This window comes from Adiantum capillus-veneris, chromosome 10 (assembly GCF_014529385.1).
Source record: "Adiantum capillus-veneris isolate H3 chromosome 10, ASM1452938v2, whole genome shotgun sequence".
In the NCBI taxonomy this organism is placed as follows: domain Eukaryota; kingdom Viridiplantae; phylum Streptophyta; class Polypodiopsida; order Polypodiales; family Pteridaceae; genus Adiantum; species Adiantum capillus-veneris.
In genome coordinates, this window is record NC_140940.1 from 128,147,136 (window position 1) to 128,170,358 (window position 23,223).

Consider the following 23,223-nt stretch of genomic DNA (forward strand, 5'->3'; position numbering starts at 1 on the left):
TTAGGACATTGTTGATTCCTCAACAATGTTGTACGATATTGTGATCCCCATTTACCAGTCCTGTGGAATGACTGTCTGTAAACCGTGGAGAAAAACACATCTCAATAGTGCCAGAATCCAAAGAGGATAGGCAGATTACAACTTACAAGTGTACTCTTTTTTTTTTCCAAGAAAACGATCCTTCTATTAGTTACTGAAACTGCCCATAGGGCTACGACCACCTCTTCAAGAGAGGGCTACAACAACCATGGTGGGAGACTCTCCCAATGAAAAAACCAGCATATGTACAATGGGGCTAAATCAAGAAATGGGGGGAGGGAAAAGCCACACAGGTGGTCGGTAGTGCCATCGGAGTACACCCTGGACCATGGTGTAGAAAGGCCCAGGATGCCAGAGTCGAAGGAAAGCCTCTCTGCGCTCCCGCATGCGGTCGGAGCTGCCATGTAGTCCCTCGAGCTGTCCTCTGAGAGTGTGAATCAACTCTAGCCAAAAATCGCGAACAGTCTCTGCTGGTGGCACAGGGTGAGCCTCAAAGATGCGGAAGCAACGGGTCCGCCAGATGAACCAGAGTGTCAGGCCACTGATGAGCTCCCAACACTCCTCTCTCTCACTGCACCACTCCTGTGGAGTAAGCTCTGTAGCAGGCTGGAGTATAGGTCACCCCTCCTGCATCACTATCATCCTGCTGGTGGAAGATAGCTCAAACTGAAGTGCCGGGCCCGTGAGGGTGGACCAAGCCGCTGCTCCCCAAGTGTACTGTCGAGTCGTGGAGAGAACGGGCATCAGCCGAAGAACTCGTAGCCACACCTACTGGGCCGAGGGACAATCCCAAAGACAGTGACGTTGACTCTCCACAAGATGGTCACAAGCTGCACATGAGGCCGAGAGACCACTATGCACTAGCCAGCTACCAACTGCTGTAGCTCTGTGTGCGACCAGCCACTGAAACAAGGTAACTCGCCTCGGCTGTCTGGAGTCCCACAACCTCTCCCAAAATGCTGCCAAGAACTCAGCTGTGAGACCCTCCTGCCAATGAGGTGCTACAGCGGGGCGGGCCTCTCTCTGTGCTACTAGTATATGACGTCCCAGTCGAACAGTGTACTGAAAGAACGGGACTCTTGGGTGGTCTACAGAAGAGAAGGGGTCCCTCCATAGCCACTCACCAGGATCCCACTGTACTCATGCCAGTGGACAACACTCCCAAGCCCACAGCCTCCAGTGTCCAGTCTCAAGAGCTGCTGGGTCCGGATCTATGACACAAGTCCTCCCACAGATGCCCACTACTCGGATCCTCTGAAAACAGCACTCTACCACCTGCGGGGCCTCTACTGCAACTCGCTGAAGGCGTCCCCCACCCTGCAGCTCGAAGAAAAGGGATGGAACAGTCTCTGAGCAAGCCCTGACAGAGATGAGAACCTCCAGTCGTGTGAAGGCTCCCATCCACCTGGGTGCTACTGGCTCGAGAGGTGTGAGCCACTCAGCTGGAACTGACTCTGAGATGTCCTGGCACATGCTATCCACCCCTCTCATGCCCTGTAGCTGGAAACCCTGCACCTCCTCTGACAAACCTGTGAACTCTAACCAGTCACCTAAAGAGCGTGCTGGACCCCCTGCCATGGAACCCCAGGAAACATGAGACTGACTACCAACCAAGTGGCCTCTCTGAGTGCTAACCATGGGGTTCCAGACAAGGGGCTGCCGTAGGCGCTCCTCCGTGCAAGTAGGCTGTCTCTGCTCCAAGCCTCACCGCAAGAGCTCCCAAGATCAAAGAAAACTCACAGCGAAGCACCTGCTCAAACCAACTCTGCGCATCTCTGTAAAGATCCATCTGGTCGAAGGTTGCCAAGGGACTCCTGCCTGAGGCACCCTAGCACGAAGCCGTTGTAGCAAGAACTCCTTCCAGGGCTCCTCACCTGGAAGAAGTCCTCTGACGATGAACTTCGTAAGAAGGGCTCTGCTCTGCTGTGCTGGGTAAATGATCCCGAGCCCTCCCTGTGAACAAGGAAGAGTGATGACTTGCCAAGCCACTTTGGCTTGGGCTATCTGAGTGTCACGTCCTAACCAAAGGAAGTTCCTGATGAGCCTCTCTACCTGGCTGATACAAGAACTCGAGAAGATCCAGCAAGAAGTGATGTACCACATAGTCGCCAACAAAAACCTCGTTGGCAACTACTACTCTGCCAGCCAAAGAAAATCGTGCTGAGCTCCAATGTAACAACTTTCTCCTGATAGACAGGAGAAGGGGAGCAATCTGCTGCTCGGGAGATAAGCCCAAACCAACCTGATAGCCCAAGTACCGAACTGCAGTCCCTGGGGGAATCCACCTAAAACCCTCTCCTGGCATCCAATCAGGCATAGGAGCACTACCAACCGAGAAAGCCATTGTCTTTCTCCAATTGATCAGTGCGCCCGATGCACAACAGAAGGTCTCCAGAGCCTGCTCACACCTGTGAAGGTTGGCCTCCTAGCCATCTAAGTACAAGGCTGAATTGTCGGCAAACTCAGCGTCCAGTAGCTCATCTCCCCGAATAGGGAGTGCTAAGCCCCGTAGACCAACCTGCTGCGACACCAAAAACCTACTCATCGCCTCCGCATAGAACAGAAAGTGGAAGGGGGCAAGAGAACAGCCTTGTCTGACTGAACGTGTGAGCATGAAGCGATCACCTCTACCTCCTACCAAAAGTACCTGACTATGATCCTGTCTGTACAAAGCTGACACCCCTCTGATCCAAGCATCTGAGAAGCCCATCCTGCGTAAAGTCCCAGTCAACTCTGTCGTATGCTTTCTCAAAATCGAGAAGAAGAATCACTAGGTCCTCACCACGGAGCCGTGCCAGGGCAGAAGCCTCCCAAAAAGTAAAGATGTTGTCAAGGATACTACGTTCCTTGACAAAACCTGTCTGAGTCCCATGTATAAGGTTCTCTAGAAGTGGCTGAATCCTCAAACTCAGAGCCTTGGCAAGAATTTTGCAGGCTGATGTGAGGATGGTGATAGGCGCCACTATCGAATCTCATCCAAGGAGCCACCCTCCTTGGGAATGAGGTAGATCAGGCCCTCACTCATGCTGTCAGGCATCACTCCTGTGTGCAAAATGTATTGAAAAGCACTACAGAGATCTGAGCCAAGCAGGTCCCAGTACTCCAAGAAAAAACTGGGAGTCAACCCATCCTCACCTGGACAGCTACCATGGGGGAGGGCCCCAAGAGCCGTGTGTAGCTCCTCAAGCTAAAGTGGCAGCTCAAGCCTCTAACGCATCTCCTCAGTCACAAGACAAGGCATCTGTGCCCAAACCTGCTCCCTGCATGCATCCTGACGCTCTGACTGGGACTCTGCAGACAGTAACTCACGGTAAAATTCAGTAGCACTTGCACGCATATCCTCGGGCTCAGAAGCAACTGACCCGTTGGGCCTCCTCAACTGACTGACCTTGGCATGCGAGTGCCGAGGTCCCACTGCCTCAAAGAAAGCACCAGTCACTCCGTCGCCCACTTGGGTCCCACTGCCTCAAAGAAAGCACCAGTCACTCCGTCGCCCACTTTGGGTCCACTGAGATGCCTGTCGGTGGAAAGCAAACTCATGTCGCCTCTCCTCTATGCTAACAAGCTCCTGTCGAGCCTGCTGTAACTGCTCCTCCAACCAAGGACTGTTTGGATGCTGCTCCTACATCCTCTGTAACGAAGCAATGCCCCGTCTGAGACGCTGCTCCTCCTCTCTCGCTGCAACCCGGCGAGCCAGAGACTCCTGGAGAAAAAAACGGCTAATCTGAGCTAGGCCTAAGGCCACTCTGTCAGCAAGAGAATCCTGCATGTCCAAGCTCTCTGTCCAGAGAGCCTCTACCCGCTCTCTGAGTGCTAAGTCCAACAAGACCCTCTCTGGGATACGAAGACACTCCTCTGCATGTCTGCCACTGTGAGGATCATTGGTGCATGGTCCGAGAAGGAGGTCCCTGCCACAATGCCCACTGTCCCTCCCAAGTCACTGAAGTGGTCACTAGTGTAGAAGCGATCTATCCGCGATAGATTCACTCCTCCCACTCTGCGGTCCGACCGAGAGAAGGCAAGGCTGTTTGGGGGCCTCACAAAACCAAAGTGCTGCCAAACATCCAAAACCCTCAGAGTCATACAAAACCTCTCCCAAGCTGCCAGCTCAACTCCATGCACAGTAGCATGGCTACCACCAATCCTGGCAGAAGGGTCCTCCAACATGTTGAAGTCCCCTCCTATGCACCAGTGTTCTGCCTGCGGCAGAGACTCAACTATCTGTGACCAAAACTCTGCTTGAGCACTCGTCACATTGGGCGCATAGATGTTCAGGAAGCCAACTAGGCAACCCTGAACCTGCATAGTAATCCACTGAGCCCTGCCTGGCACAATAATCCCTCTGCCCACAATGGCCTGCTACAAAGAGTCCGCAATAGTCATACATACCCCACCCTGGACCTGGATGCCTCCAGGTCCAAAAGCAGCTGACCAAAAAGTATCATATCGTCCACGCAAGAGCTGACCACAACGCCTAATGCGGCTCTCACACAGATGGTGCTCCTGAAGCATAAGGAGATCAATCTCTCCTCCCACAAGACAGCGCTGAAGCTCCTGACGCAGTCGGCCCCGCTGACGCTGAAACTGGGGCTATCTTCGAGGCTGGCTTGGATGGAGAGTAATCCGCATCCGAGCGTCCTCTAGATAGGCGTGACTGCAACGAGTGCCTAGCCCAAGCCCAAGCAGAGCGAGCCGTACGTAAAGCAACCTCCTCTGTCCAGGAGTCCTCATGAATGTATACATAGCATGGCAAGCATTGTGTATCGGCAAAGAAGTAAACCACAATGTGTCTACATCCTACTGAGTCTGGAGGTGTCACCGCAAACTTGGCCAATGGCCACAAAGTCTGAAGCATGTCTGTAACTCCTAGTTCTCCCATGTGGTGAGAGAACTCTAGGACCTGTGTGTGCAACCATGAGTCGAGAGTCCACTCTGTCTGGTCCCTGCCGCAAAGAGGGAAGGAGAAGCCAACTGCGGAGTCCAAGGCCTCTGTCCCCCTAGCTGCAAGGAACAGAACATGGACCCTGAAGCAAGCTGCCTCATGGTCTGCTGAGGGGTCGCCAAGAAAACGAGTAAAGCCGTAGTCTCCTTTATCTATCTCGGACATATACATGGCCATCGAGGGGTTAAAGCCGCACAAGACTCCAGGGCTGGATGGGCTTCAAAGAAGTGCTCTCTCCTTTCCTTCTCTTGGTATGGGAGGAATCACTTTTCCATAAAGCTCTCCCTTGTTCTATCAACACTGGGGTCATCAAATTACTGCACAAGAGAGAAGCCAAGGCAGAACTCTCTAATTGGAGACCGTTAACCATGCTCAATATTGCCTACAAGATATTTGCCAAGGCTGTGGCTAATCGAATAAGTATCCTCCTGATGAAATGGATCTCAGCTAAGCAAAAAGGGTTCATCAAAGGCAGGAAACTTATGGAGGCTGTTATTGCAATATGGGAGGGCTTTGAACATGCTACATAGTCGGAGCAAGACTACATTTTTGTCAAAATCGACTTTGACAACCGCTTGGAGTGGTCCTTTATTTTAAGGTGCTTGGAAGCAATGGGGTTTGGTAATATGATGGTCCTCTTCGTTCAAACCCTGCTTGGGAATGCAAGAGCTAGAGTGTCTCTCAATGGGAGTCTATCGGGAGTATTTGATCTGGCTAGATCAGTCCGACAAGGCTGCCCACTGGCTCCTTTATTATTTGCTATTGCTGCAGATTCTTTAAACTGCTTGGTCAAAGGACCTAAAGACTCCAATGATGTATGATGTATATGTGCTATGCCTGCCAGGCTTTCTGTAACTTTTTTGCTTATCTAATCCAATCTCTCTGCGCTTATGTTAAAAATTATTTTTTTTTATTTTTTTAAACAAGGTGTTTTTTTTTAAATCCTATTTCCCACTGATGTTCTGAATTGTCATTTCCTTACGTTTCTGGCCTACATAAGGCCTTAGTAAAGCATGGAACTGTTGGGAGCACTTGTAGACCGTCGGATAAAGCTTGTTGATAAGTGCCACATGGCAAACCTTTTTCTTTTTCCTTGTAAAAGGGGCATTGACTAAGGCCCCTATCACATGCAGGCGGCGGACAAGGCCGTAAAAGCTAAACTTGGACGTCCTGCTTGTCACACAGGGTGGACAAACTTTAATATTTTACTTTTCATACACATCAGCATCCACCAATGGCCGTAGCCCAGGTGGAAGGCATTCCATGATCTCTGTCTGCCGTGCCGGGTTCAATTCCTCTGGCTGAACTTCGCGCCACTTCTTTTGCAGATGTCCACCAGTGAGGGAAGATGGGCAAGGGGTCTTCCCCGGTTCTGTTCACAGAGCAGCGGACACACTCTGAAGCCAATTGTCTTTTGCCAAGGCATCCCCACAAACGTCCAAGCGGACGTGTATGACAGGGGCCTAAGCATCCTCTTGAGAGATAGTTGACATTTGTTTTCCTATTTCTATAAATAGGGACATTGGATAGTGGGTCACGGGGGCACACAATTTCTCATCCTCTTATGTAGGCCAATGTGAATTTTCTTTGCATGGGGCCTTTTTAGATACTGAACTGCTTGCTGATGTGGTGAAACCAGCTATCGGCGGGATCCATAAAGCCTGATAGGTAAACCGTAACAAATCCCTTCCCCCTTTCCTCTTTTCTGTAGTAATTGATGTAGCCCCTTGGACAGGTTTTTGGCCTACATAAAGCATTGAAATCTTGGGACCAATTGTGTAAAGCTTGTGGATTAGTGCCACATGGCAAGTACATGATGGAAAACTTTTAAGGGAGACATTCACTAAGCATTGCCAAAACATCGAGTACTGGGTTACACACATTCTCTCTCATCCTGCCATTGTGACTTGTTAACTGATAGAGGGTCTGTTTTGTGGAAAATAGAAGGTGTTACTTACACTGCAGCCACCCCCGAACGACAGCAACTGATTGTTCAAAGCGTTTGGGGCTTATTCTCTGCAACATTTCCTCTGTCAATGCTGCTCTTTGCTGACTTCTCTGCTGCAAATCACCCACTTTTGCATTTGAAATTTCTGCATGGCCAAAAGTCGCTTGATGTTATATGCACGAAGGTATATGACGAAATACTTGGGGGAATTAACAATTCAGCTTTCAAGACAGAATCTTAATTCAGAAACATTGGTTGAAAATTTTATAACTATTTTCCTCCTTTAGGATGAAAGATAACTCAGTTTCTCACCAACCATCCGATTACTAACGAGGAATCTGAGGTCCAGCAAACCCAATATCCTACAACTCTCCCACAAATTGCATGCTTGTTGCTGAGAACAATGAAGGAGTCAGATACCTTCCCCATGTTTTGACATACTAGGGAGGTTGATTATAGATTCAAACCAAATGTAGTGTGTTTTTAACTTTCAGGTCTTCTGCCAAGTGCCCCTTCCCCACATCATTGTTCTTCCCCACTGACCACGGCAAAAACCGCAGCATCAAAGGTGTAGTTGGCTTGCTTGCCGACTACCTCTTATGCAGTGGTTGCAGGGCCCCCAAATGCACATTAGATGTACCGCTACTTTTTTGCTACATTTGCTTTAGAGAAAACTCTACTGGCAGCTGCAGACGTATTGTTGCAAAATGTAATAACATCTGTTGGAATGCAGATATGGTCTGCTCATTCATGGTTTACAAACCTGGTGGAAAAGAGCAGGAAGCACGAAAGGCTAGGGCGTAAAGCAGAATGATGAAGGCTTTCAGAGCGAGTCAAATTATGTCAACAAGTGGACTACAAACCTTGTTTGCTACTGTCTTCCATCCACTTATAAGATGCAGTTAGTCTTGGTCAGTGAAGCATAGTGTTTTACAACAATTCTTAAGGCAATAAAAATAGGTTTTTGGTAGTGGTCCAAATCAAATTTAAATCCTTCTGAAACCCATACCGTTAATTGAAGAGTAACCAGATTCACCAGGATTTTCTTCTTGGTCTTCAGAATGCTCTACAATTCTGTAGCAACATGAGAACAATAAGGCCTCATTACGAGTGGCATATATAAAGATTGGTGCTTTCTTTAATCAAAACAAAATAAATGCAGCACTTATACACTTTGCACCCAAAGATTGTTAAATTGCACACATGAACTGGTGGAGAGAGAGAGAGAGAGAGAGAGAGAGAGAGAGAGAGAGAGAGGGGAAGGGAGAGTAGGGAAGACGGCAAGACAATGGAACTGATAAACATTGGTGATCATCAACAAAGACCATGCATGAAGGTTGGATACAATGGTGAGAGTAAAAGCACACACAAGTGAAAGCTCTATAGATGCTCCAAGCTTGAGAGGGAAAACAAGACAAAACACAAATTACCACATGGGCTCCGATTGAAAGTCTAATTGGGCAAACCACCACAACCCCAAAAAACTATCCCTGCAACATGAAAAATCCAGGAAATGGCCCAGAAAAGGGAGAGTAGACGTTGAAAGACCTGAATCGACGGTCTGCAATGAGTTGCTAGGCAAGTAGGTAAGGTGGAGCCATTGCTAACAAGCGACAAGTCACCAACTCACAACCAAGTCCATGAATACTATAACAAAGATCCAAAGGGATATCCCTAGGATGGATAGTCTTCCTACTACCTAGTTGGGTAGGTTAATAAAGCTAAGGCATACTAGGGATAGGATGCTTGAGATACATCACACGATACACACTCCACAATATAGTGCATAATCTATTTCCATCCATCCATTATGCATGGACATGCAAATACTTTCTTAATCCCTTTGTTTCAAAGGCTTGTTTGCCCTCTAGTAGCAAATGTCAAAATACTCCCTCTCTCTCTCTCTCTCTCTCTCTCTCTCTCTCTCTCTCTCTCTCTCTCTCTCTCTCCACAGGGAGACTAAAAGTGATAATTTTCTTCTTTCAAAAGCTTCCCACACACTAGTAGTAGCGCCCATCGTTGTTGATGTGGCATTTTGATCCATCTTTTGTCAATTTTGGGTTATTTTTTACCATTTTATGGTCTTTTTTGGGTATTTTAAATCCAAAAATGCTAATTTTTTGTCCGTAAAAAACCCAAACGAGCTGGGAAAAATCCAAAAAATTGTGGAAAAATCCCCTTGGGCTTAGATTACATGTTGAACCTCTTTTTCTTACTAGGCAAGCACTTTAGAGTCCTCGTTTGCGGTTGCGTACGAAACCTGCTATTTTTGGACAAGATCGTCCGCATTCAACTTTCTAGGCGAGACAAGTGCTTAACCACATTGCATTAGGTTCATCAACATTCCCAAGGCATATTAGGAGTCCTCATTTGCGGTTGCGTACGAAACGTACTATTTTTGGACGAGATCGTCCACATTGAACTTTCTAGGCGAGACAAGTGCTTGACCACGTTGCATTAGGTCCATCAACATTCCCAAGGCATATTAGGAAACATTTACGTTAGAAAAAAACTTACGACATTGCATCCAGGGCCATAGCAATTGTTTCCACACATAGTACACTATGTACATGATGGCAATTGTTCCCATTGACCCAAAAGGCATAGAAAGTGAGTTTTCAAGACATTTTCACATTATATGCATGTCACAGCACGACAACGCTGTCCTCCCTCCCCCCCGTCACCATCGTGTTGCCCTCTCCCTGCTCCCTCAAAAGTGTTGCTACAACCCCCCCCGTTCTTCCTTCTCGCGCAGCCCGCCCGCCCCCTCTCCCTGCTTCGCACTGTCCTCACCCCGCCTCGCAACACCTTTCCCCTCCAGCCTCCATCCTCCCTTCACCCTCACGCGCTATTTGTGGGCTGTTTTCAGCTTACTTGTAGTCTTCATCAAACCTCATTTTTTCACTTGGCAAGCACTTTAGATGCCTCCTTTGCGGCTACGTATGAAACCTGTTGATTTTAGACAAGATTGCTTGCATTGAACTTTCTAGGCGAGGTGAGTGCTCCACCATGTTGCATTAGGTCCATTAACATTCCTAAGGCATATTAGGAATCCTTTACATTAGAAAAGAACTTATGCGTTGCATCTAGGGCCACAACTCCCTGTTAAGGTATATACATGGCAGCAATTGTTCCCACACATAGCTCACTATGTACATGATGGCAACTGTTCCCATTGATCAAAAAGGCATAGTGAGTTTTCAAGACATTTTCACATTATATGTGTGCCACGGTACAACATCCACCCCCTTCGAATATCCACATACTGCGGCATGTGCCACTATAAGAATATTGCAATATGAGTATTTATGTTCAAAGATCGTATCTTCATTTTCTTTCTCACTTTCCAAAGTGCTAGTATCTTCCTCTTGTTCATTATCCTGTGCATCAAAGGGATTAGTGTCTCCTCTTCTCTTGAACAACTTAATCCTTTTTCTCGCAATTGGAACCTTTATCTCAGTTCCATCCATCTCACTTAATGCGTAAGTTGCATTTTCATGCATATGCTTAACAACATACAGACCAAACCACCTTTTTGCAAACTCTCATTGTTGCAGTATGTTGGTTGTCAAGGCTACTATCATACATAAACACCCAATCTCCTTCCTTTATATATTTTAGTCTAAGTCTATGCCTTTTATGAAATCTTTCTTTATTCCACAACCTTGCATCTTTCAATCCAGCAATTGCAAGCTCAATATCCTCAAGCCTTCTTTCTAATTGTTGTATGTGCAAAGCAAGGTTTCCCTACTCATTCCATCCTCTCAAGGCACTACATTCCATGTTAGAATCACATCTTGAATTGGCATTACAGGCTTTTGACCATACATCATTTCAGCAGGCATGTAACCAGTGACTGAGCTATGTGTAGTACGGTCAGCCCATAAGGCATAAGCTAACAGTCATTCACGAACCTTTCCCTTGCATGCCGCCTTAGTCAAAGCTTTCATGATAGGAGGATGTCCTCTTTCAACTTTACCGCTACCTTCAGGATTATAAGCACTAGTAAGAGCAAGCTTTATACCCATCCTTAAGAAGAAATCTCTCGCTTCATCACCATCCAATTCTCCTCTGTCAATAACTATTTTTCCAACGCATCCATAGCGGCAAATTATATCTTCCAAGAGAAACTTGCATACCCTTTCAGTGCTCTTTGTTCTTAAAGCACGACCTTCTACTTGGTTGGACAAGTCCTCTCTTGCAAGCACAATGTAACGCATTTGCCACATACCAAAGGCATAGTATCAAGATCTACTATCCACTTGTAATGCATGGTCAATAGGTAGGTAGGATGCAACCAATCACGATGCCTTACATTTGAATACATTTGACAAGTAGCACAAGTTTTCACAAATTGGGATACATCTTTATACATGCCTTTCCACCAATACCTTTCTTTCAATTTGACAAAGGTGGCCCATACACCTCGATGTCCAGCCGATAGACTCTAATGGAACTCCTTGATAAGCTTTTGTTGAGTCTCTTTATTACATACAACTCTTTGTGGTGTGCCATTCCTTTGCTTTGGATGCTTTTATAGGTAGTCATTCTTTAGAACGTATCCATAATAAGCCTTCCTTTGTATTCTTTTAAATTCTTCTTCTCTCCAATCTTTTTGCCTTTCCAATGTGCTCAAACACTATCCAATAAATAGCTAATCACCTTCATACATCTCTTCTGAAAAAGACTCAAGTGCATTTGCCAGACACATATCATCACTTCTTGCATGTGCAATGGTATAACACTTTGTACCTACATCATCTCCCTCAATGACCATGTTCTCTTCATCTTCATACCTTGCTCTAGATAGCCTATCTGCCATTGGCTTATCCTTCCCTACTATATGTTTGAACTCTGAATTCAAGGACTTGATGTAAGCTATCTATCGCAGCATTGCAATGTCAAGAGTTAAGCAATTTGTGATCATTCCAAGAAGAGGCAAGCAATCAGTTTCTACTATCACAGATGCCCCTATCAAGTACTCCTTGTCGCATCTCAATGTTGTGACATCTCTCCATAATTCTCTTTTTACCTGCGCATAGTCCGTTGGCAAGAACTTAGAATCTTAGCCCCAAATCTCACCACATACATGTTTCCTTTTTCATCATCTCGTCCAATTACCCATCCAATCCCTGTAGGACTTGTCAAGGTTGCTTCAAAACGTACGTAGGGATCGTTCCGTACCGTACAACCGTACTGTACGATCCGTACAAGTCAAAAAAAAAAAAAAAAAAAAACTTTGGAAAATCAAGCCATCGAGTGATTTTGTGAGGGTTTTCGAGCCATTTTGTACACTTTTGGGCACATAAACAGAGATGTCTTCAAATGTCTCTAAAAGCTAGTGCATGTAATCTTGTTTTTAATTGGAAATGTATTAGAAAGTTCGGTAAATTGAGGTTTTTTTACAAGATTACATATTTTTATGTACATAAAAAAAAATTTGCACAAAACAATATATAATACGTACACATTTGCCACGTACAGTATGTTTTGAACCACCTTGGGACTCGTATCCACTGTCACAATCACAACCCTTTTAGACTCATAGTCTCTCTTCATCAACGTTGATGATGAAAGAAGTAGCTTCTTTAACTTTCTCATGGCCTTTGTATGCTCTTCTTCCCATTGAAACTTTTGATTCTTTCTCAGTAACCGATAAAGAGGATCTGCTCCATGTGCATAATGTGGTAACCATATGAGTTAGAAGACACATGCACCCAGAAAACTTCAAACTTCATGTATAGTTGTACATGTTTTGGATTGCATTCACCTTTTGCGGACATGGCTTTCTACCATACGAACCACACACATACCCCACAATAAGCACTTCTTTGACTTTTGTCTTGACAGGGTAAGATCTACTTCTTCCACCAATCTAGACATGATCTTCTCACAATCTGCTATATGGTATGTAACAAACTTACAACGCCCCCTCAAATCCATAGATACATCTTTATCTTTATCTTCACATCCTTTGATAGGTACAGCATCAAGAAATGGCATTGTGATTTTCAATATGAAGTCACGTAGAACCTTGTTCATTCCATTCATCATGTGTGCTACTGAATTGGTCACTCCTTGAGGCAAGGTACACATTCTTACCGATCCCAAAGGTGTTTTCATGGTTGTTGGATCTCTACTTTCAAGAGCTAGCTGAAATTGTTCATAGCTTGAGCAGAGGTCTCCCATTGAGTAGATTGCCCTTCCTGCAAATACCTTTGCAAATTCATCTACAATCAGTCTTGTGCCCACATTCCTAAGGGTAACCTTATTTACGGGCTGCATATCTCGAATAAAACGCAAGGCTCCATTCTTCTTGGGCACTGTGAACCACATGTTTGAATACGGTGCACATGAAGGCTCCAATATACCCCTGCTAATCTTTTCATTCAATAGCTCTATTAGCTTTGGCAAATGAGCTTTTGGAATTGGTATTGGTCATAGCTTCCAAGATACTGTTGAGTTCGAAGCAGAAGCCTATAGCTTCTCTACAAACATGGTGCAGAGAAGAAAGCAGACAAGAGAGATGGACAAATTGATTGGAGAGCCTAGCATTGGCCGAAAGACAAAGTGTTCTCGCTTCTCAAGACTCAGAGTACCTATAATGATAAGAAGATAAGCGCATGACTACTGGACACAAAAGAAAGAGAGGTTATCATTTACATTTTAGACCTTTAATAAGCATTACAACTTGTTCACACAATGGTGTGTCCGCCTAGTTTGGGCTGTCCATAACAATCGCCCCCTTCAACCAAACTTGGCACAATCATCATCATACGCCCCCTTGAACTAAGTTCTACACTCCAACGAAATCACGAGTTTTTGGTATACTCGCCAACCGTGAGTTTTAGGTTTTCTCACAACTTGGTGCTACTTATGAGCTACCATCATGCGGGGTTTTTGGTTTACGCCCAAACCTCGGGTTTAGGTTTACCCGTTAACCTCATGAGAGTGGGTTACAAAATAAGTTGGCCTTTTCATAATTCGTGAGGGAAGGTCTTACAGTCGGCGTCATTGTACTCCTTGAGGCAGTGTCTACTCCCTTTACACTTTCAATGTCATTAAATGGATGCGGGGCTTGACAAAAATATCATGCACAAACATTAGAAAAGGTTTCATGCTCATAAAGTAGTGTGAACAACCTTTAAGAGTGAAATAAGGCATTAACATTTTTATAATTCATGAGTAGGTTCTACCCATTTTCAAAAATAAAATGAGGAAGAATCTTTCACGATCCTAACATGAATTGGAAGAAATCCCTGAGGTCCGAGGATGCCGACGCTCTCTTTTTCTTCGCAGCCTCGTCGAAAGCACGTCCGCATAAACGAGAAGGAGAAGGCGCAGGCACCTCGATCAGGACGGTCACAAAGCAGGGGCGGTGGCAACCCGTTATTCTATTTTTTTAAATAATGCAAGCATTAAATCAGACAACGTGAGTCTTCGCGTTGTTGGTCTAGAGCGCCGATTGGACTGTGAGGAACGACTGGAAGAGTTCAAATCTCGCTTCCTTTTTAAAATAGGTGCAGGATAGCAGCCTCAAGGTGGTACATGCAAAGAGGAATCTAGAGGAATATCTACAGGAAATGAATAAACATAAAGACATGCCAGTAGATGTTGATGTTCATGACTTCATAAAGCACAAAAATAAAAATAAAAAAATCGACGTGTTGCAGCTTATGTCACTGCATGTGTGTGTGTGTGTGTGTGTGTGTGTGTGTGTGTGTGTGTGTGTGTGTGTGTGTGTGTGTGTGTGTGTGTGTGTGTGTGTGTGTGGCTCCATCTATCGCTTGCTCAGCGATCGCCGTAGCACTTATCGAACTCCTGTTTGCTAATGAGAGTGTTTCGTTGGTAGTCTTCGACATCGTGGACGTCGATGGCATGAAACACACAACGCATGGCATGTTGCTGCATATGCAACGATATGTCCACTTCGCCAAGGACGGCCTTGCCTTCCAACATCCTGCCTGTCTGCTGAGGCACGTCGACTCATGAGGCACGACGAGGAACCTGGTTGCAAGGAGTGTGCTTAGGGCTGATGAGGTGACACTGCAGCTTGAGGGCCAATGTGTAGGTGTTACGGATCCCCAGCCAATTCTTAGAACCATGAGAGGACAATGAATACTTGAGACCACAGCTCCGCTCTAGAACATCCTCATCTTTTTTGGCGCGGTAGCCCTCGCAGTTGACGTCCATGTCAGTGAAGGTCAGATGAGAGGGCAAGACTGCCTCACATTGCCAGGTCACATCTCTACCATAAGAGACAGCATTGCAATGCACAATAACTGGCTCGAATTCACAGCCTTTCAAGCAGATGAGCTGGGGGACTGCAGAGGAGCGACGGTGAATTGTATCCTTGCCCTTCATGAATGTGAGCGACTGAAGGGAAAGCCAACCATACAGAATTGTCACAGGGCGTGCAGATCGCTGTGCAAGAAGTGGTGAAAAGCCAGGCAATGGTAAACAACACCTTACAGAACATATCGCTGCTGGAGGACGTAGCCTATGTGTGTGCATCGCCCAAAGCACGGGAATGCTTTCGCTCTTATCAAGCACCGTCTTCCTCTATCGGGTTCTTCTCTGCTACTCCCAAGCTTCGAATCCAATGCTCTGATACCACCTATTGAGTTCGAAGCGGAAGCCTATAGCTTCTCTCACAGACATGGTGAAGAGAAGAGAGAAGACAAGAGAGATGGAGAGATAAGAAGATAAGCGCACGACTATTGGACACAAAAGAAAGAGAAGTTATCATTTACATTTTAGACCTTTAATAAGCATTACAACTTCTTCACACAATGGTGTGTCCGCCTAGTTTGGGCTGACCCTAACAGATACATGAGGGATAGTAAAAATCACCATAGGAGTAACAACATCAGGATTGACACAACCTAATTCATGTGGCTGAAAAGCAAAAGCGTATCTACGAAGCTCTTCATTTCTTCTTTGGTCAAAATCCTCGCAGCCAACCTTCATTTCTTTTAAAGATTCCTCTGTAAACTTGTGCCCAATCTTTCTTGGATCCCTGAGATTTGGCTGCAAAGAAGCTTGTTCCATCTGCTCTCTACAATCTCGTGGTAGAGGTAAGACCATTGGTTTTACCTTCTTTGCCACTGACTTGTACTCGGTGTCGACCCGCACTTCTGGCCTTTGATTATTACAGAACCCTTTTCCTTCTTCAAAAGCTTCAATCTCCTTGAACATCTCTAGAGAACATACTTCAACAGAATGGTTTTGACATGACTAATTGGAATCCATTATACTCCTAAGCTCGTCCATCGTATCTACAAAAGAAACATGTTCAAAGATACCTGAAATACACTCATTATCTTCTAGAAAACCATTCTCCTTCGGACTTTTTCGTACATTATGTACACGTTGCCGTTCACTTCTTTTGATCTCCTCAATCTTTGTAAAACACATTGATCCATGCTTTGATTAACCAGTGTAACAGGGAACGGACGGAACGCAGCCCAAACGTTTCGAAACGGGTCTGGACGAGTCCCGTTCCTGAAACGGAGTCGAGAATGGAACGCCGTTCCAGAACGAGGTGTAACCGGAACGGGGCGGAACATGAAGCGGAAGAGCGGAACGCGAACAGAATGAGCAAAAGTAAGCATTTGGGGGCTGATTTGGGGCTGTTTGGGGGACATATTTGGGGCAGTTTGAGGATAGGTTTGGCGGCAGATTAGGAATTGATTTGGACTAAGCTGAATGGAGGTAATTCAAGCCTTACTTTAGTTGACCGTTCCAGCCCCATTCCCGCTACGCCCCCTCCCCCCCTTCTCCTCCCCATTCCCATCCCGTTCCGGACCCTCCCGTTCCCGTTCTCCATTCCCGTTCCGGGTAACTATGTGATTAACTCTAAAAACCTTTAGAGAGATCTTCTTGCCCTTTTGTATCAAGCGAGAATCTCTCTTGTTGTACAATCGCAATCTCGCTTTATAATGGTACCTCCTCAAAACCCCTCATTTCCTTGTAATCCTTGAATTCTTTGCTTACCTTTTGGTAGTGGTTGATCCCTAAGACAGTGAGAAATTGTACAGCCCGCTTTCCATCTCTACTCCTTATCCTTGCGTAAGCTAAGCCATCATCCATAACCTTTGTCTCCATTTGAATAACCGTGATATATGGCTGCCCAAGTATCATAAGTTGACATCTTCTGCACAAAGAAGTTTTGCTCATCTTTTATGATCTCTATTGTCACCTTCACTTTTGGACAAGCTCCATAGAGAGCTCCAGTTAAGTTATTTGCAGCTCTAAGCATCCAACCATGGTCTGTATCTGTTGGCCACTTCCCCTTCATGTACAGGCCAATCAATTCCTCAAGGTCACCCACCTTCACCAAGGTTTCCGTTGTAGCTTTTGAAGTAGTGGCTTCATCTTCATCATCATCATCCACAAATTGAACATGCTTTGCTTTCTAGAAGATTGAAAGCACCCAACCACACTATCATCTTCACATTGCTTTGCTTGAACATGTATCCCTTGCGCGTTTAATGTCTCTTTTTCACCCTGTAATTGTGAAGAACTTGGTTTCGTTAGAGTTTGCCTTTCTCTCTTTATGATGTCAATGATCTCCTTGTGGAACTCACGCTTAGCTATGCCAAGAACTTGAGCCAATGTAAACTCAACCTTGCTATTCAAGATTCTTTCTTCCAATACCTTTTTCCAGTTTGTAGCAGCTTCTGTGTCGGATTGTTATTTGTAAGCAAGGCCCTTTGGTTTAGGTTTTGCCTGCTCCTTCGTTTTCGTTGATGCTTCCTCCATAGACACTTCAGGCAGAGGAAACACTTGTGATGGTGAAGCCTCTTGAAAAGGTATCGAATCCTTTCTTTCTCCATTTCTTGTAGTGAACTCCTTATTAGAGACTATGGGACTTTTGAAACATTTTGGAAATTTGAAATCAATACAAATGTCGGAAGTCTGAGAATTTTGTTAATTTGGAATTGAGATTAGTACATAAAGTGCACTAAGATTATTGAAAAATACCTTTGGTTGCAAGCTATTGAATGGTTCATATTAGTTAAAGAGATGATTGTAAGAATTGTTGGTATAAGAGAGTTGATAAAAATGTTCTTTAGGTGGTGTTTAAAAACACCTTAATTTGGTTTGTTGGAATCCCATGTCTTGTCCTTTACTCAAAAGAATCTTTCAGACTTTCTTTGGCCCTTGTCACAACCTTTATAGGAATTTTGACTTTTTTGGGAATGCCCCTGCTTGGCATCCAAGAGAAGACAATACTTTCTATCGCTTCCCATCGTTTAGGATCCTTCATATTACACATCCAGTAGTTCTCCCAACAATTTGAGTAAACATCCACATCCGCTGCATTTCGACGAGAACAAACTGGGGCCCAATATTGTATAAGAATTTTTTTGAAGCTATTTGAAGTTTGAACACTTTTCCATGTCTATGTCACTTTGTGCAACTCCAAGCCATATTGGATAAATTGATTCTGGAGGTCGAACAAGCACAAAGTCTCCCTGTTTTACATCCACCATTGGGTCAAATGCATCCTTCGGCCGTTTTGATGCAAGACCGCAATAATGGTCATCCAAGCCTTCTATTCCCCGAAATTCATCTTCCTCGTTTCCTTTAGCACATATTGTTTCACCTTGGGTTCTTGGCCAAAAGTCCACAAATTTGGTTACATGATGAACGTGTGGCGTTGACAAAGCATGGACCATGTCTTTCCAATAATCAACTATTGGGGCTATAAACATTTTGTACCTAGAGTCTACTGTACCTTGTTTACCTGAGTACCACTTTTCCCGATATTTTATGTAGTCTTTAATCCCTCCTACTACCTCGTGGTGCTCTTTTACATAATCAAACATTGATAGTAGCATTGGTACACCCTTTGGAAGGCTAGGCTTCCCATCATTCCCCTTTTTCCACAGTTCAATGTCACTTTCTCTTGGCAACCAATCCATTGACTTTGGATGCATCTTGTATTGCATAACAAGCAACTCACCCTGCATATAGAACCTAATTTGAAGAGGTTTTGAGTGACCCACAAGAGCTTCGTTTGAATCACACAAGTGATCCTCAATATAGCTTTTAAAATCTAGCACATGCGTTAAAAGAAATGGAGTAGGCTTTGTGCTCTCACATGATTGGAAATGTTCCATGGGATGCGGAAATGTAAAAGTCATGCTTGTCCTTAGCTTCTATGAAAACTTATTAAACATTGCATCAATGTCTTCGTGTGTATGACCCACCATTAAAAAACCCAACTGGATCATCTTAAATGTCCCTTGTGCAACTAGCAATGACAAAAATGCAAATAGATAGCGATTTTTGTTTTCTGACTCACAATTATCTAATTGCAATACTAAGTTATTGGGCAACTTTTTGAAGCCATAGACATCACCATGCCATACATCTGAGATTTGGAGCCAAGATTATGAGTTCTCGCCGCCAACGCACAAGTAAAAAGGAAACTATGGGGGGTGGTTACAGCATTGAGGTGTGACAAGGAGTACTTGATAAGGGCATCAGTGGTTGTGGAAACTGATTGTTTGCCTCTTCTTGCAATGGTCACAAACTGTTGGACTCCTGATATTGCAATGCCTACATAAAGTCCTTGAATCCTGAGTTCAAGCATATTGCAGGGAAAGACAATCCAATGGCAGATATGCTATCTAGGGCAAGGTATGAAGATGAACAGAACATGATTATTGAGGGAGATGATATAGGCACAAAGTTTTATACTATTGATCATGCAAAGAGTAGTCATACATGTTTTGTGTCTTTACTTCAGTCCTTTTCAAAGGAACTATATGAGGATGACTGGCTCTTGATAGGTCGCTACTTAAGTACTTGGCAGAAGCAGGACAATTGGACTGAGCAAGAATTTAAGAGGATAAGAAGAAAAGCATATGGATACTTCTTGAGGGATGGCTACTTATGGAAGCATCCTAAACGAAGAGATGGAACGCCATTGCGCGTAGTATGCGATGAGGTTACTCAGCAACAAATCATCAAGGAGTTCCATGAAAGTTTATGGGCAGGACATCGAGGTGTATGGACAACATTTGCCAAGGTAAAAGAAAGGTATTGGTGGAAAGGGACGTATAAGGATGTGGCTGAGTTTGTGGAGTCTTGTGGGACATGCCAAATGTATTCAAGTGTACGGCATCGTGATGGACTACATCCTACTCATCCATTAGCCATGCATTACAAATGGGTTGTGGACTTGGTTACAATGCCTTTGGGACTTTGGCAAATGAGGTATTTGGTGCTTGCAAGAGAAGATTTGTCTAATCAAGTTGAAGGGCGTGCATTGAGGACAAAGAGTACACAAGCTGTATGTAAATTTCTTCTTGAAGATGTGATCTGCCGCTATGTGTGTGTGAAATAAAACTGCAGATAGAGGAGAATTGGATGTTGATGAAGCAAGGGAATTCTTCTCTAGAATGGGCATCAAACTAGCTTTAACTTGTGCTTATAACCCAGAGGGAAATGGCAAAAGTGAAAGAGGGCATCCTCCAATAATCAAAGCTTTAGCTAAGACTTGTGAAGGTAAGCTTGGAGAGTGGCCAAGGTTACTGCCATTTGCATTGTGGGCTGACCGTACAACACATAGTTCAGTCACTGGCTATATGCCTGTTGAATTGATGGATGGTCAAACACCTGTGATGCCAATTGAAGATGTAATTCTTACATGGAATGTATTGCCATGGGAAGATGGAATGAGTACAGAAGACCTTCTTGCATTGCGCATACGGCAATTGGAAAGAAGGCCTGAAGACATTGAGCTTGCAAAAGCTCGACTAAAGAATGCAAAGTTGAAAAACAAAGACAGATTTGACAAGATGCATAGGCTCATACCAAAAGACATTGAAGAAGGTGATTTGGTGTTGGTGTACGATAGTAGCCTTGCAAACCAGCATTCTACAATAAGGAAGCTTGTAAAGAGATGGTTTGGACCTTATGTTGTCAAACATGTGCATGGAAATGCAACTTACACCTTGCGTGAACTGGACTGAACAAAACTGAAAATTCCCATTACAGGAAAAAGAATTAAATTATTCAAAAGAAGAGGGGATGCTAATCCATTTGATGCACAACCAAGTGAAGAGGATGATGAAGCCAAGGATGAAAGTGAGAATATGGCGTCTGACCATGAGTTTTAATGCTCTACAAATGTTATTGTGGCACATACCAGAGGATGTGCAGGTTCAGAGGGGGTGGATGTCGTCTCGTGGCACGTACATAGTGTGAAATAAAAACATTCACCTCATTCTTAACACTTCTCGATGTATGAAAGGAAAAATTATCAAAATACCCCTCTAATTTGAGGAAATTCCCAAAATACCCCTCAAATTTCAAAAATTCCCAAAATACCCCCAATATTTTGTCATAAATTCCCAGAATGCCCTTCAATTTTTCCAAAATTCCCAAAATACCCTTGGTTGTGAGAGTAAATTTCTCCAAAAATAATTTTTTCTGTAGGTCTTCACAAGAAGAGTGATTGTCTATCGTACAAGATGCTAAAACTACAATTTGAGTTGGTTATGTAGGCTTTGGAGATGAATTGCTTCATTATTTTTAGACATAATTGCCTTTTTTGCAATAGTAACTGTCAAAAACCAATGACGATTAGAAAATCTTGAACAATCCAACCAAAGTAGATACAAGGGTATTTTGGGAATTTCCTCAAATTAGAGGGGTATTTTGGTAATTTTCCCTAAAAGAAAGAGGCTTGGTCCATCTTGTCATGTATGATACATAAGTTTATTTGCGGTTCCAACTGAGATGCCAAGCGCCAACCATAGTAAAAATTTCTACAGCTTTGCTGCTGTAGCATGTGAACTCAACGCTTGCTTAAAAGTGCATTACGCTTTTGTAGACACTTTGTTGATGCCATTTTTTCTTTTATTTTTAAGCAAATAGCGCACTTGGACAACACGCTTGTTGTTGCAAGACTAACATGCTTGAACTCTGTGTTCCATATCCGATTAAATGAAGATATTGACACTTTACTTCAAACCTGTTCCAAGGTCTTATTCACTTCTATTCATATGTCTATTTGTTTGTAGATGTCAGAGATGACTAATTGCGTTTCACGTGTTCCATCATGCAATGTGCGGCTTTTATGTAGCATTTTCTCTGTCTCTAACTGTCTAATGCAGGATCGTGCTACCCCTCCTCTGTTTGTCTATCACAGTGAGGATCACTAGTGCACGGTTTGAAAAAGATGTCCCAGCCAAAATGCAAACAGATCCAACTATGTCAAAGATGTGGTCATTGGCGTAGAAGCCATAACCGAGATAGATTCTCTCCTCCTACTCTGCAACCCGAGCGAGAGAAGGCCAAGCTGTCTGGGGGCCTCACAAAGCCACAATGTTGCCAAACATCTGAAACCCTCAACGTCATACATAGCCTCTCCCAAGCTGTCAACTCAGCCCCGTGTGCACAGTAGCATGGCTACCTCCAATCCTGCCAAAGGAGTCCTCCAGCATGTTGAAGTCACCCCTAATGCACCATTGCTCTGCATGCGGCAGAGACTCTACAATGTGAGACCAAAACTCTGCACGTTGTCGTGTCGTGGCACTTGCGTGCTTTTCCACTTGATAAGATGCTTAATTTGGTTTGACAATGTACATAGTCCAAGTGTTTCATGGTGGCACACTCATCTCGCCTATAAAGACTGATGTGAGCAAAAACTACCAAAATAGCAGCTAACAGACGCCGTTGTAGGATTGCATGGAAAGTGACCCAAAATGGTATATTGATGAAAAATGATGCTTAACTATGCTTTTATGGTTATGCGAGTGATCCCACAAATTTAGGGATTTTTCTAACTACGTTTGGGGACTTTTGCATTAAAAATGGTATTTTTTGGGTCAAAAATGACTTGAAAATGACCTAGTTTTGGTCCAAAATGGTAAAATGGCCCAAAAATTGACACATCAACTCATATTGCCGTGGGTAAGAGAGAGAGGGCTGCTTTTTACAGGAAAAAACCTACAATTTTGCTATACTGTGCAATGGCTTCCATGGTTGCTCAATCTATGTGTGTTGCAATCCCGCCTCTTCGCAATCTTGTATTTGAGCTTATGAGGGAGTGAATTAGGGTTTCCCCTTATCAAAATGGTGTTTGGGCTTCACTATGGAAGCTCATAAATCTCTGCAGAATTAGAAAATTGTCGTCGTGAAGGTGGAAGCTCGAGCATTCCTTTCAACTGTTTGATGTTACGACTATGTAATTGGGGGCGAGGCTACATGATACCATGAAAGAGGTTTGGGTTTTGATTGAGAATTGTGCTTGTATGAGCATTGAGGTTTCATG

At 44.3% G+C, this 23,223-nt stretch overlaps 1 protein-coding gene across 6 annotated transcripts in view; it reads right to left on the minus strand.

The window, feature by feature from the left end:
- Positions 1 to 23,223, minus strand: part of LOC147449634 (uncharacterized) — a 90,907-nt gene that overhangs the window by 16,190 nt on the left and 51,494 nt on the right. For all 6 annotated transcript variants that reach the window (XM_086522663.1, XM_086522660.1, XM_086522662.1 and 3 more), the window contains 2 exons: positions 7,939 to 8,003; positions 6,940 to 7,074 (listed from right to left, as the gene is read on the minus strand). In XM_086522663.1, the coding sequence (XP_086378789.1) occupies positions 6,940 to 7,074; positions 7,939 to 8,003 (200 nt within the window). The remainder of the gene's footprint in view (positions 1 to 6,939; positions 7,075 to 7,938; positions 8,004 to 23,223) is intronic.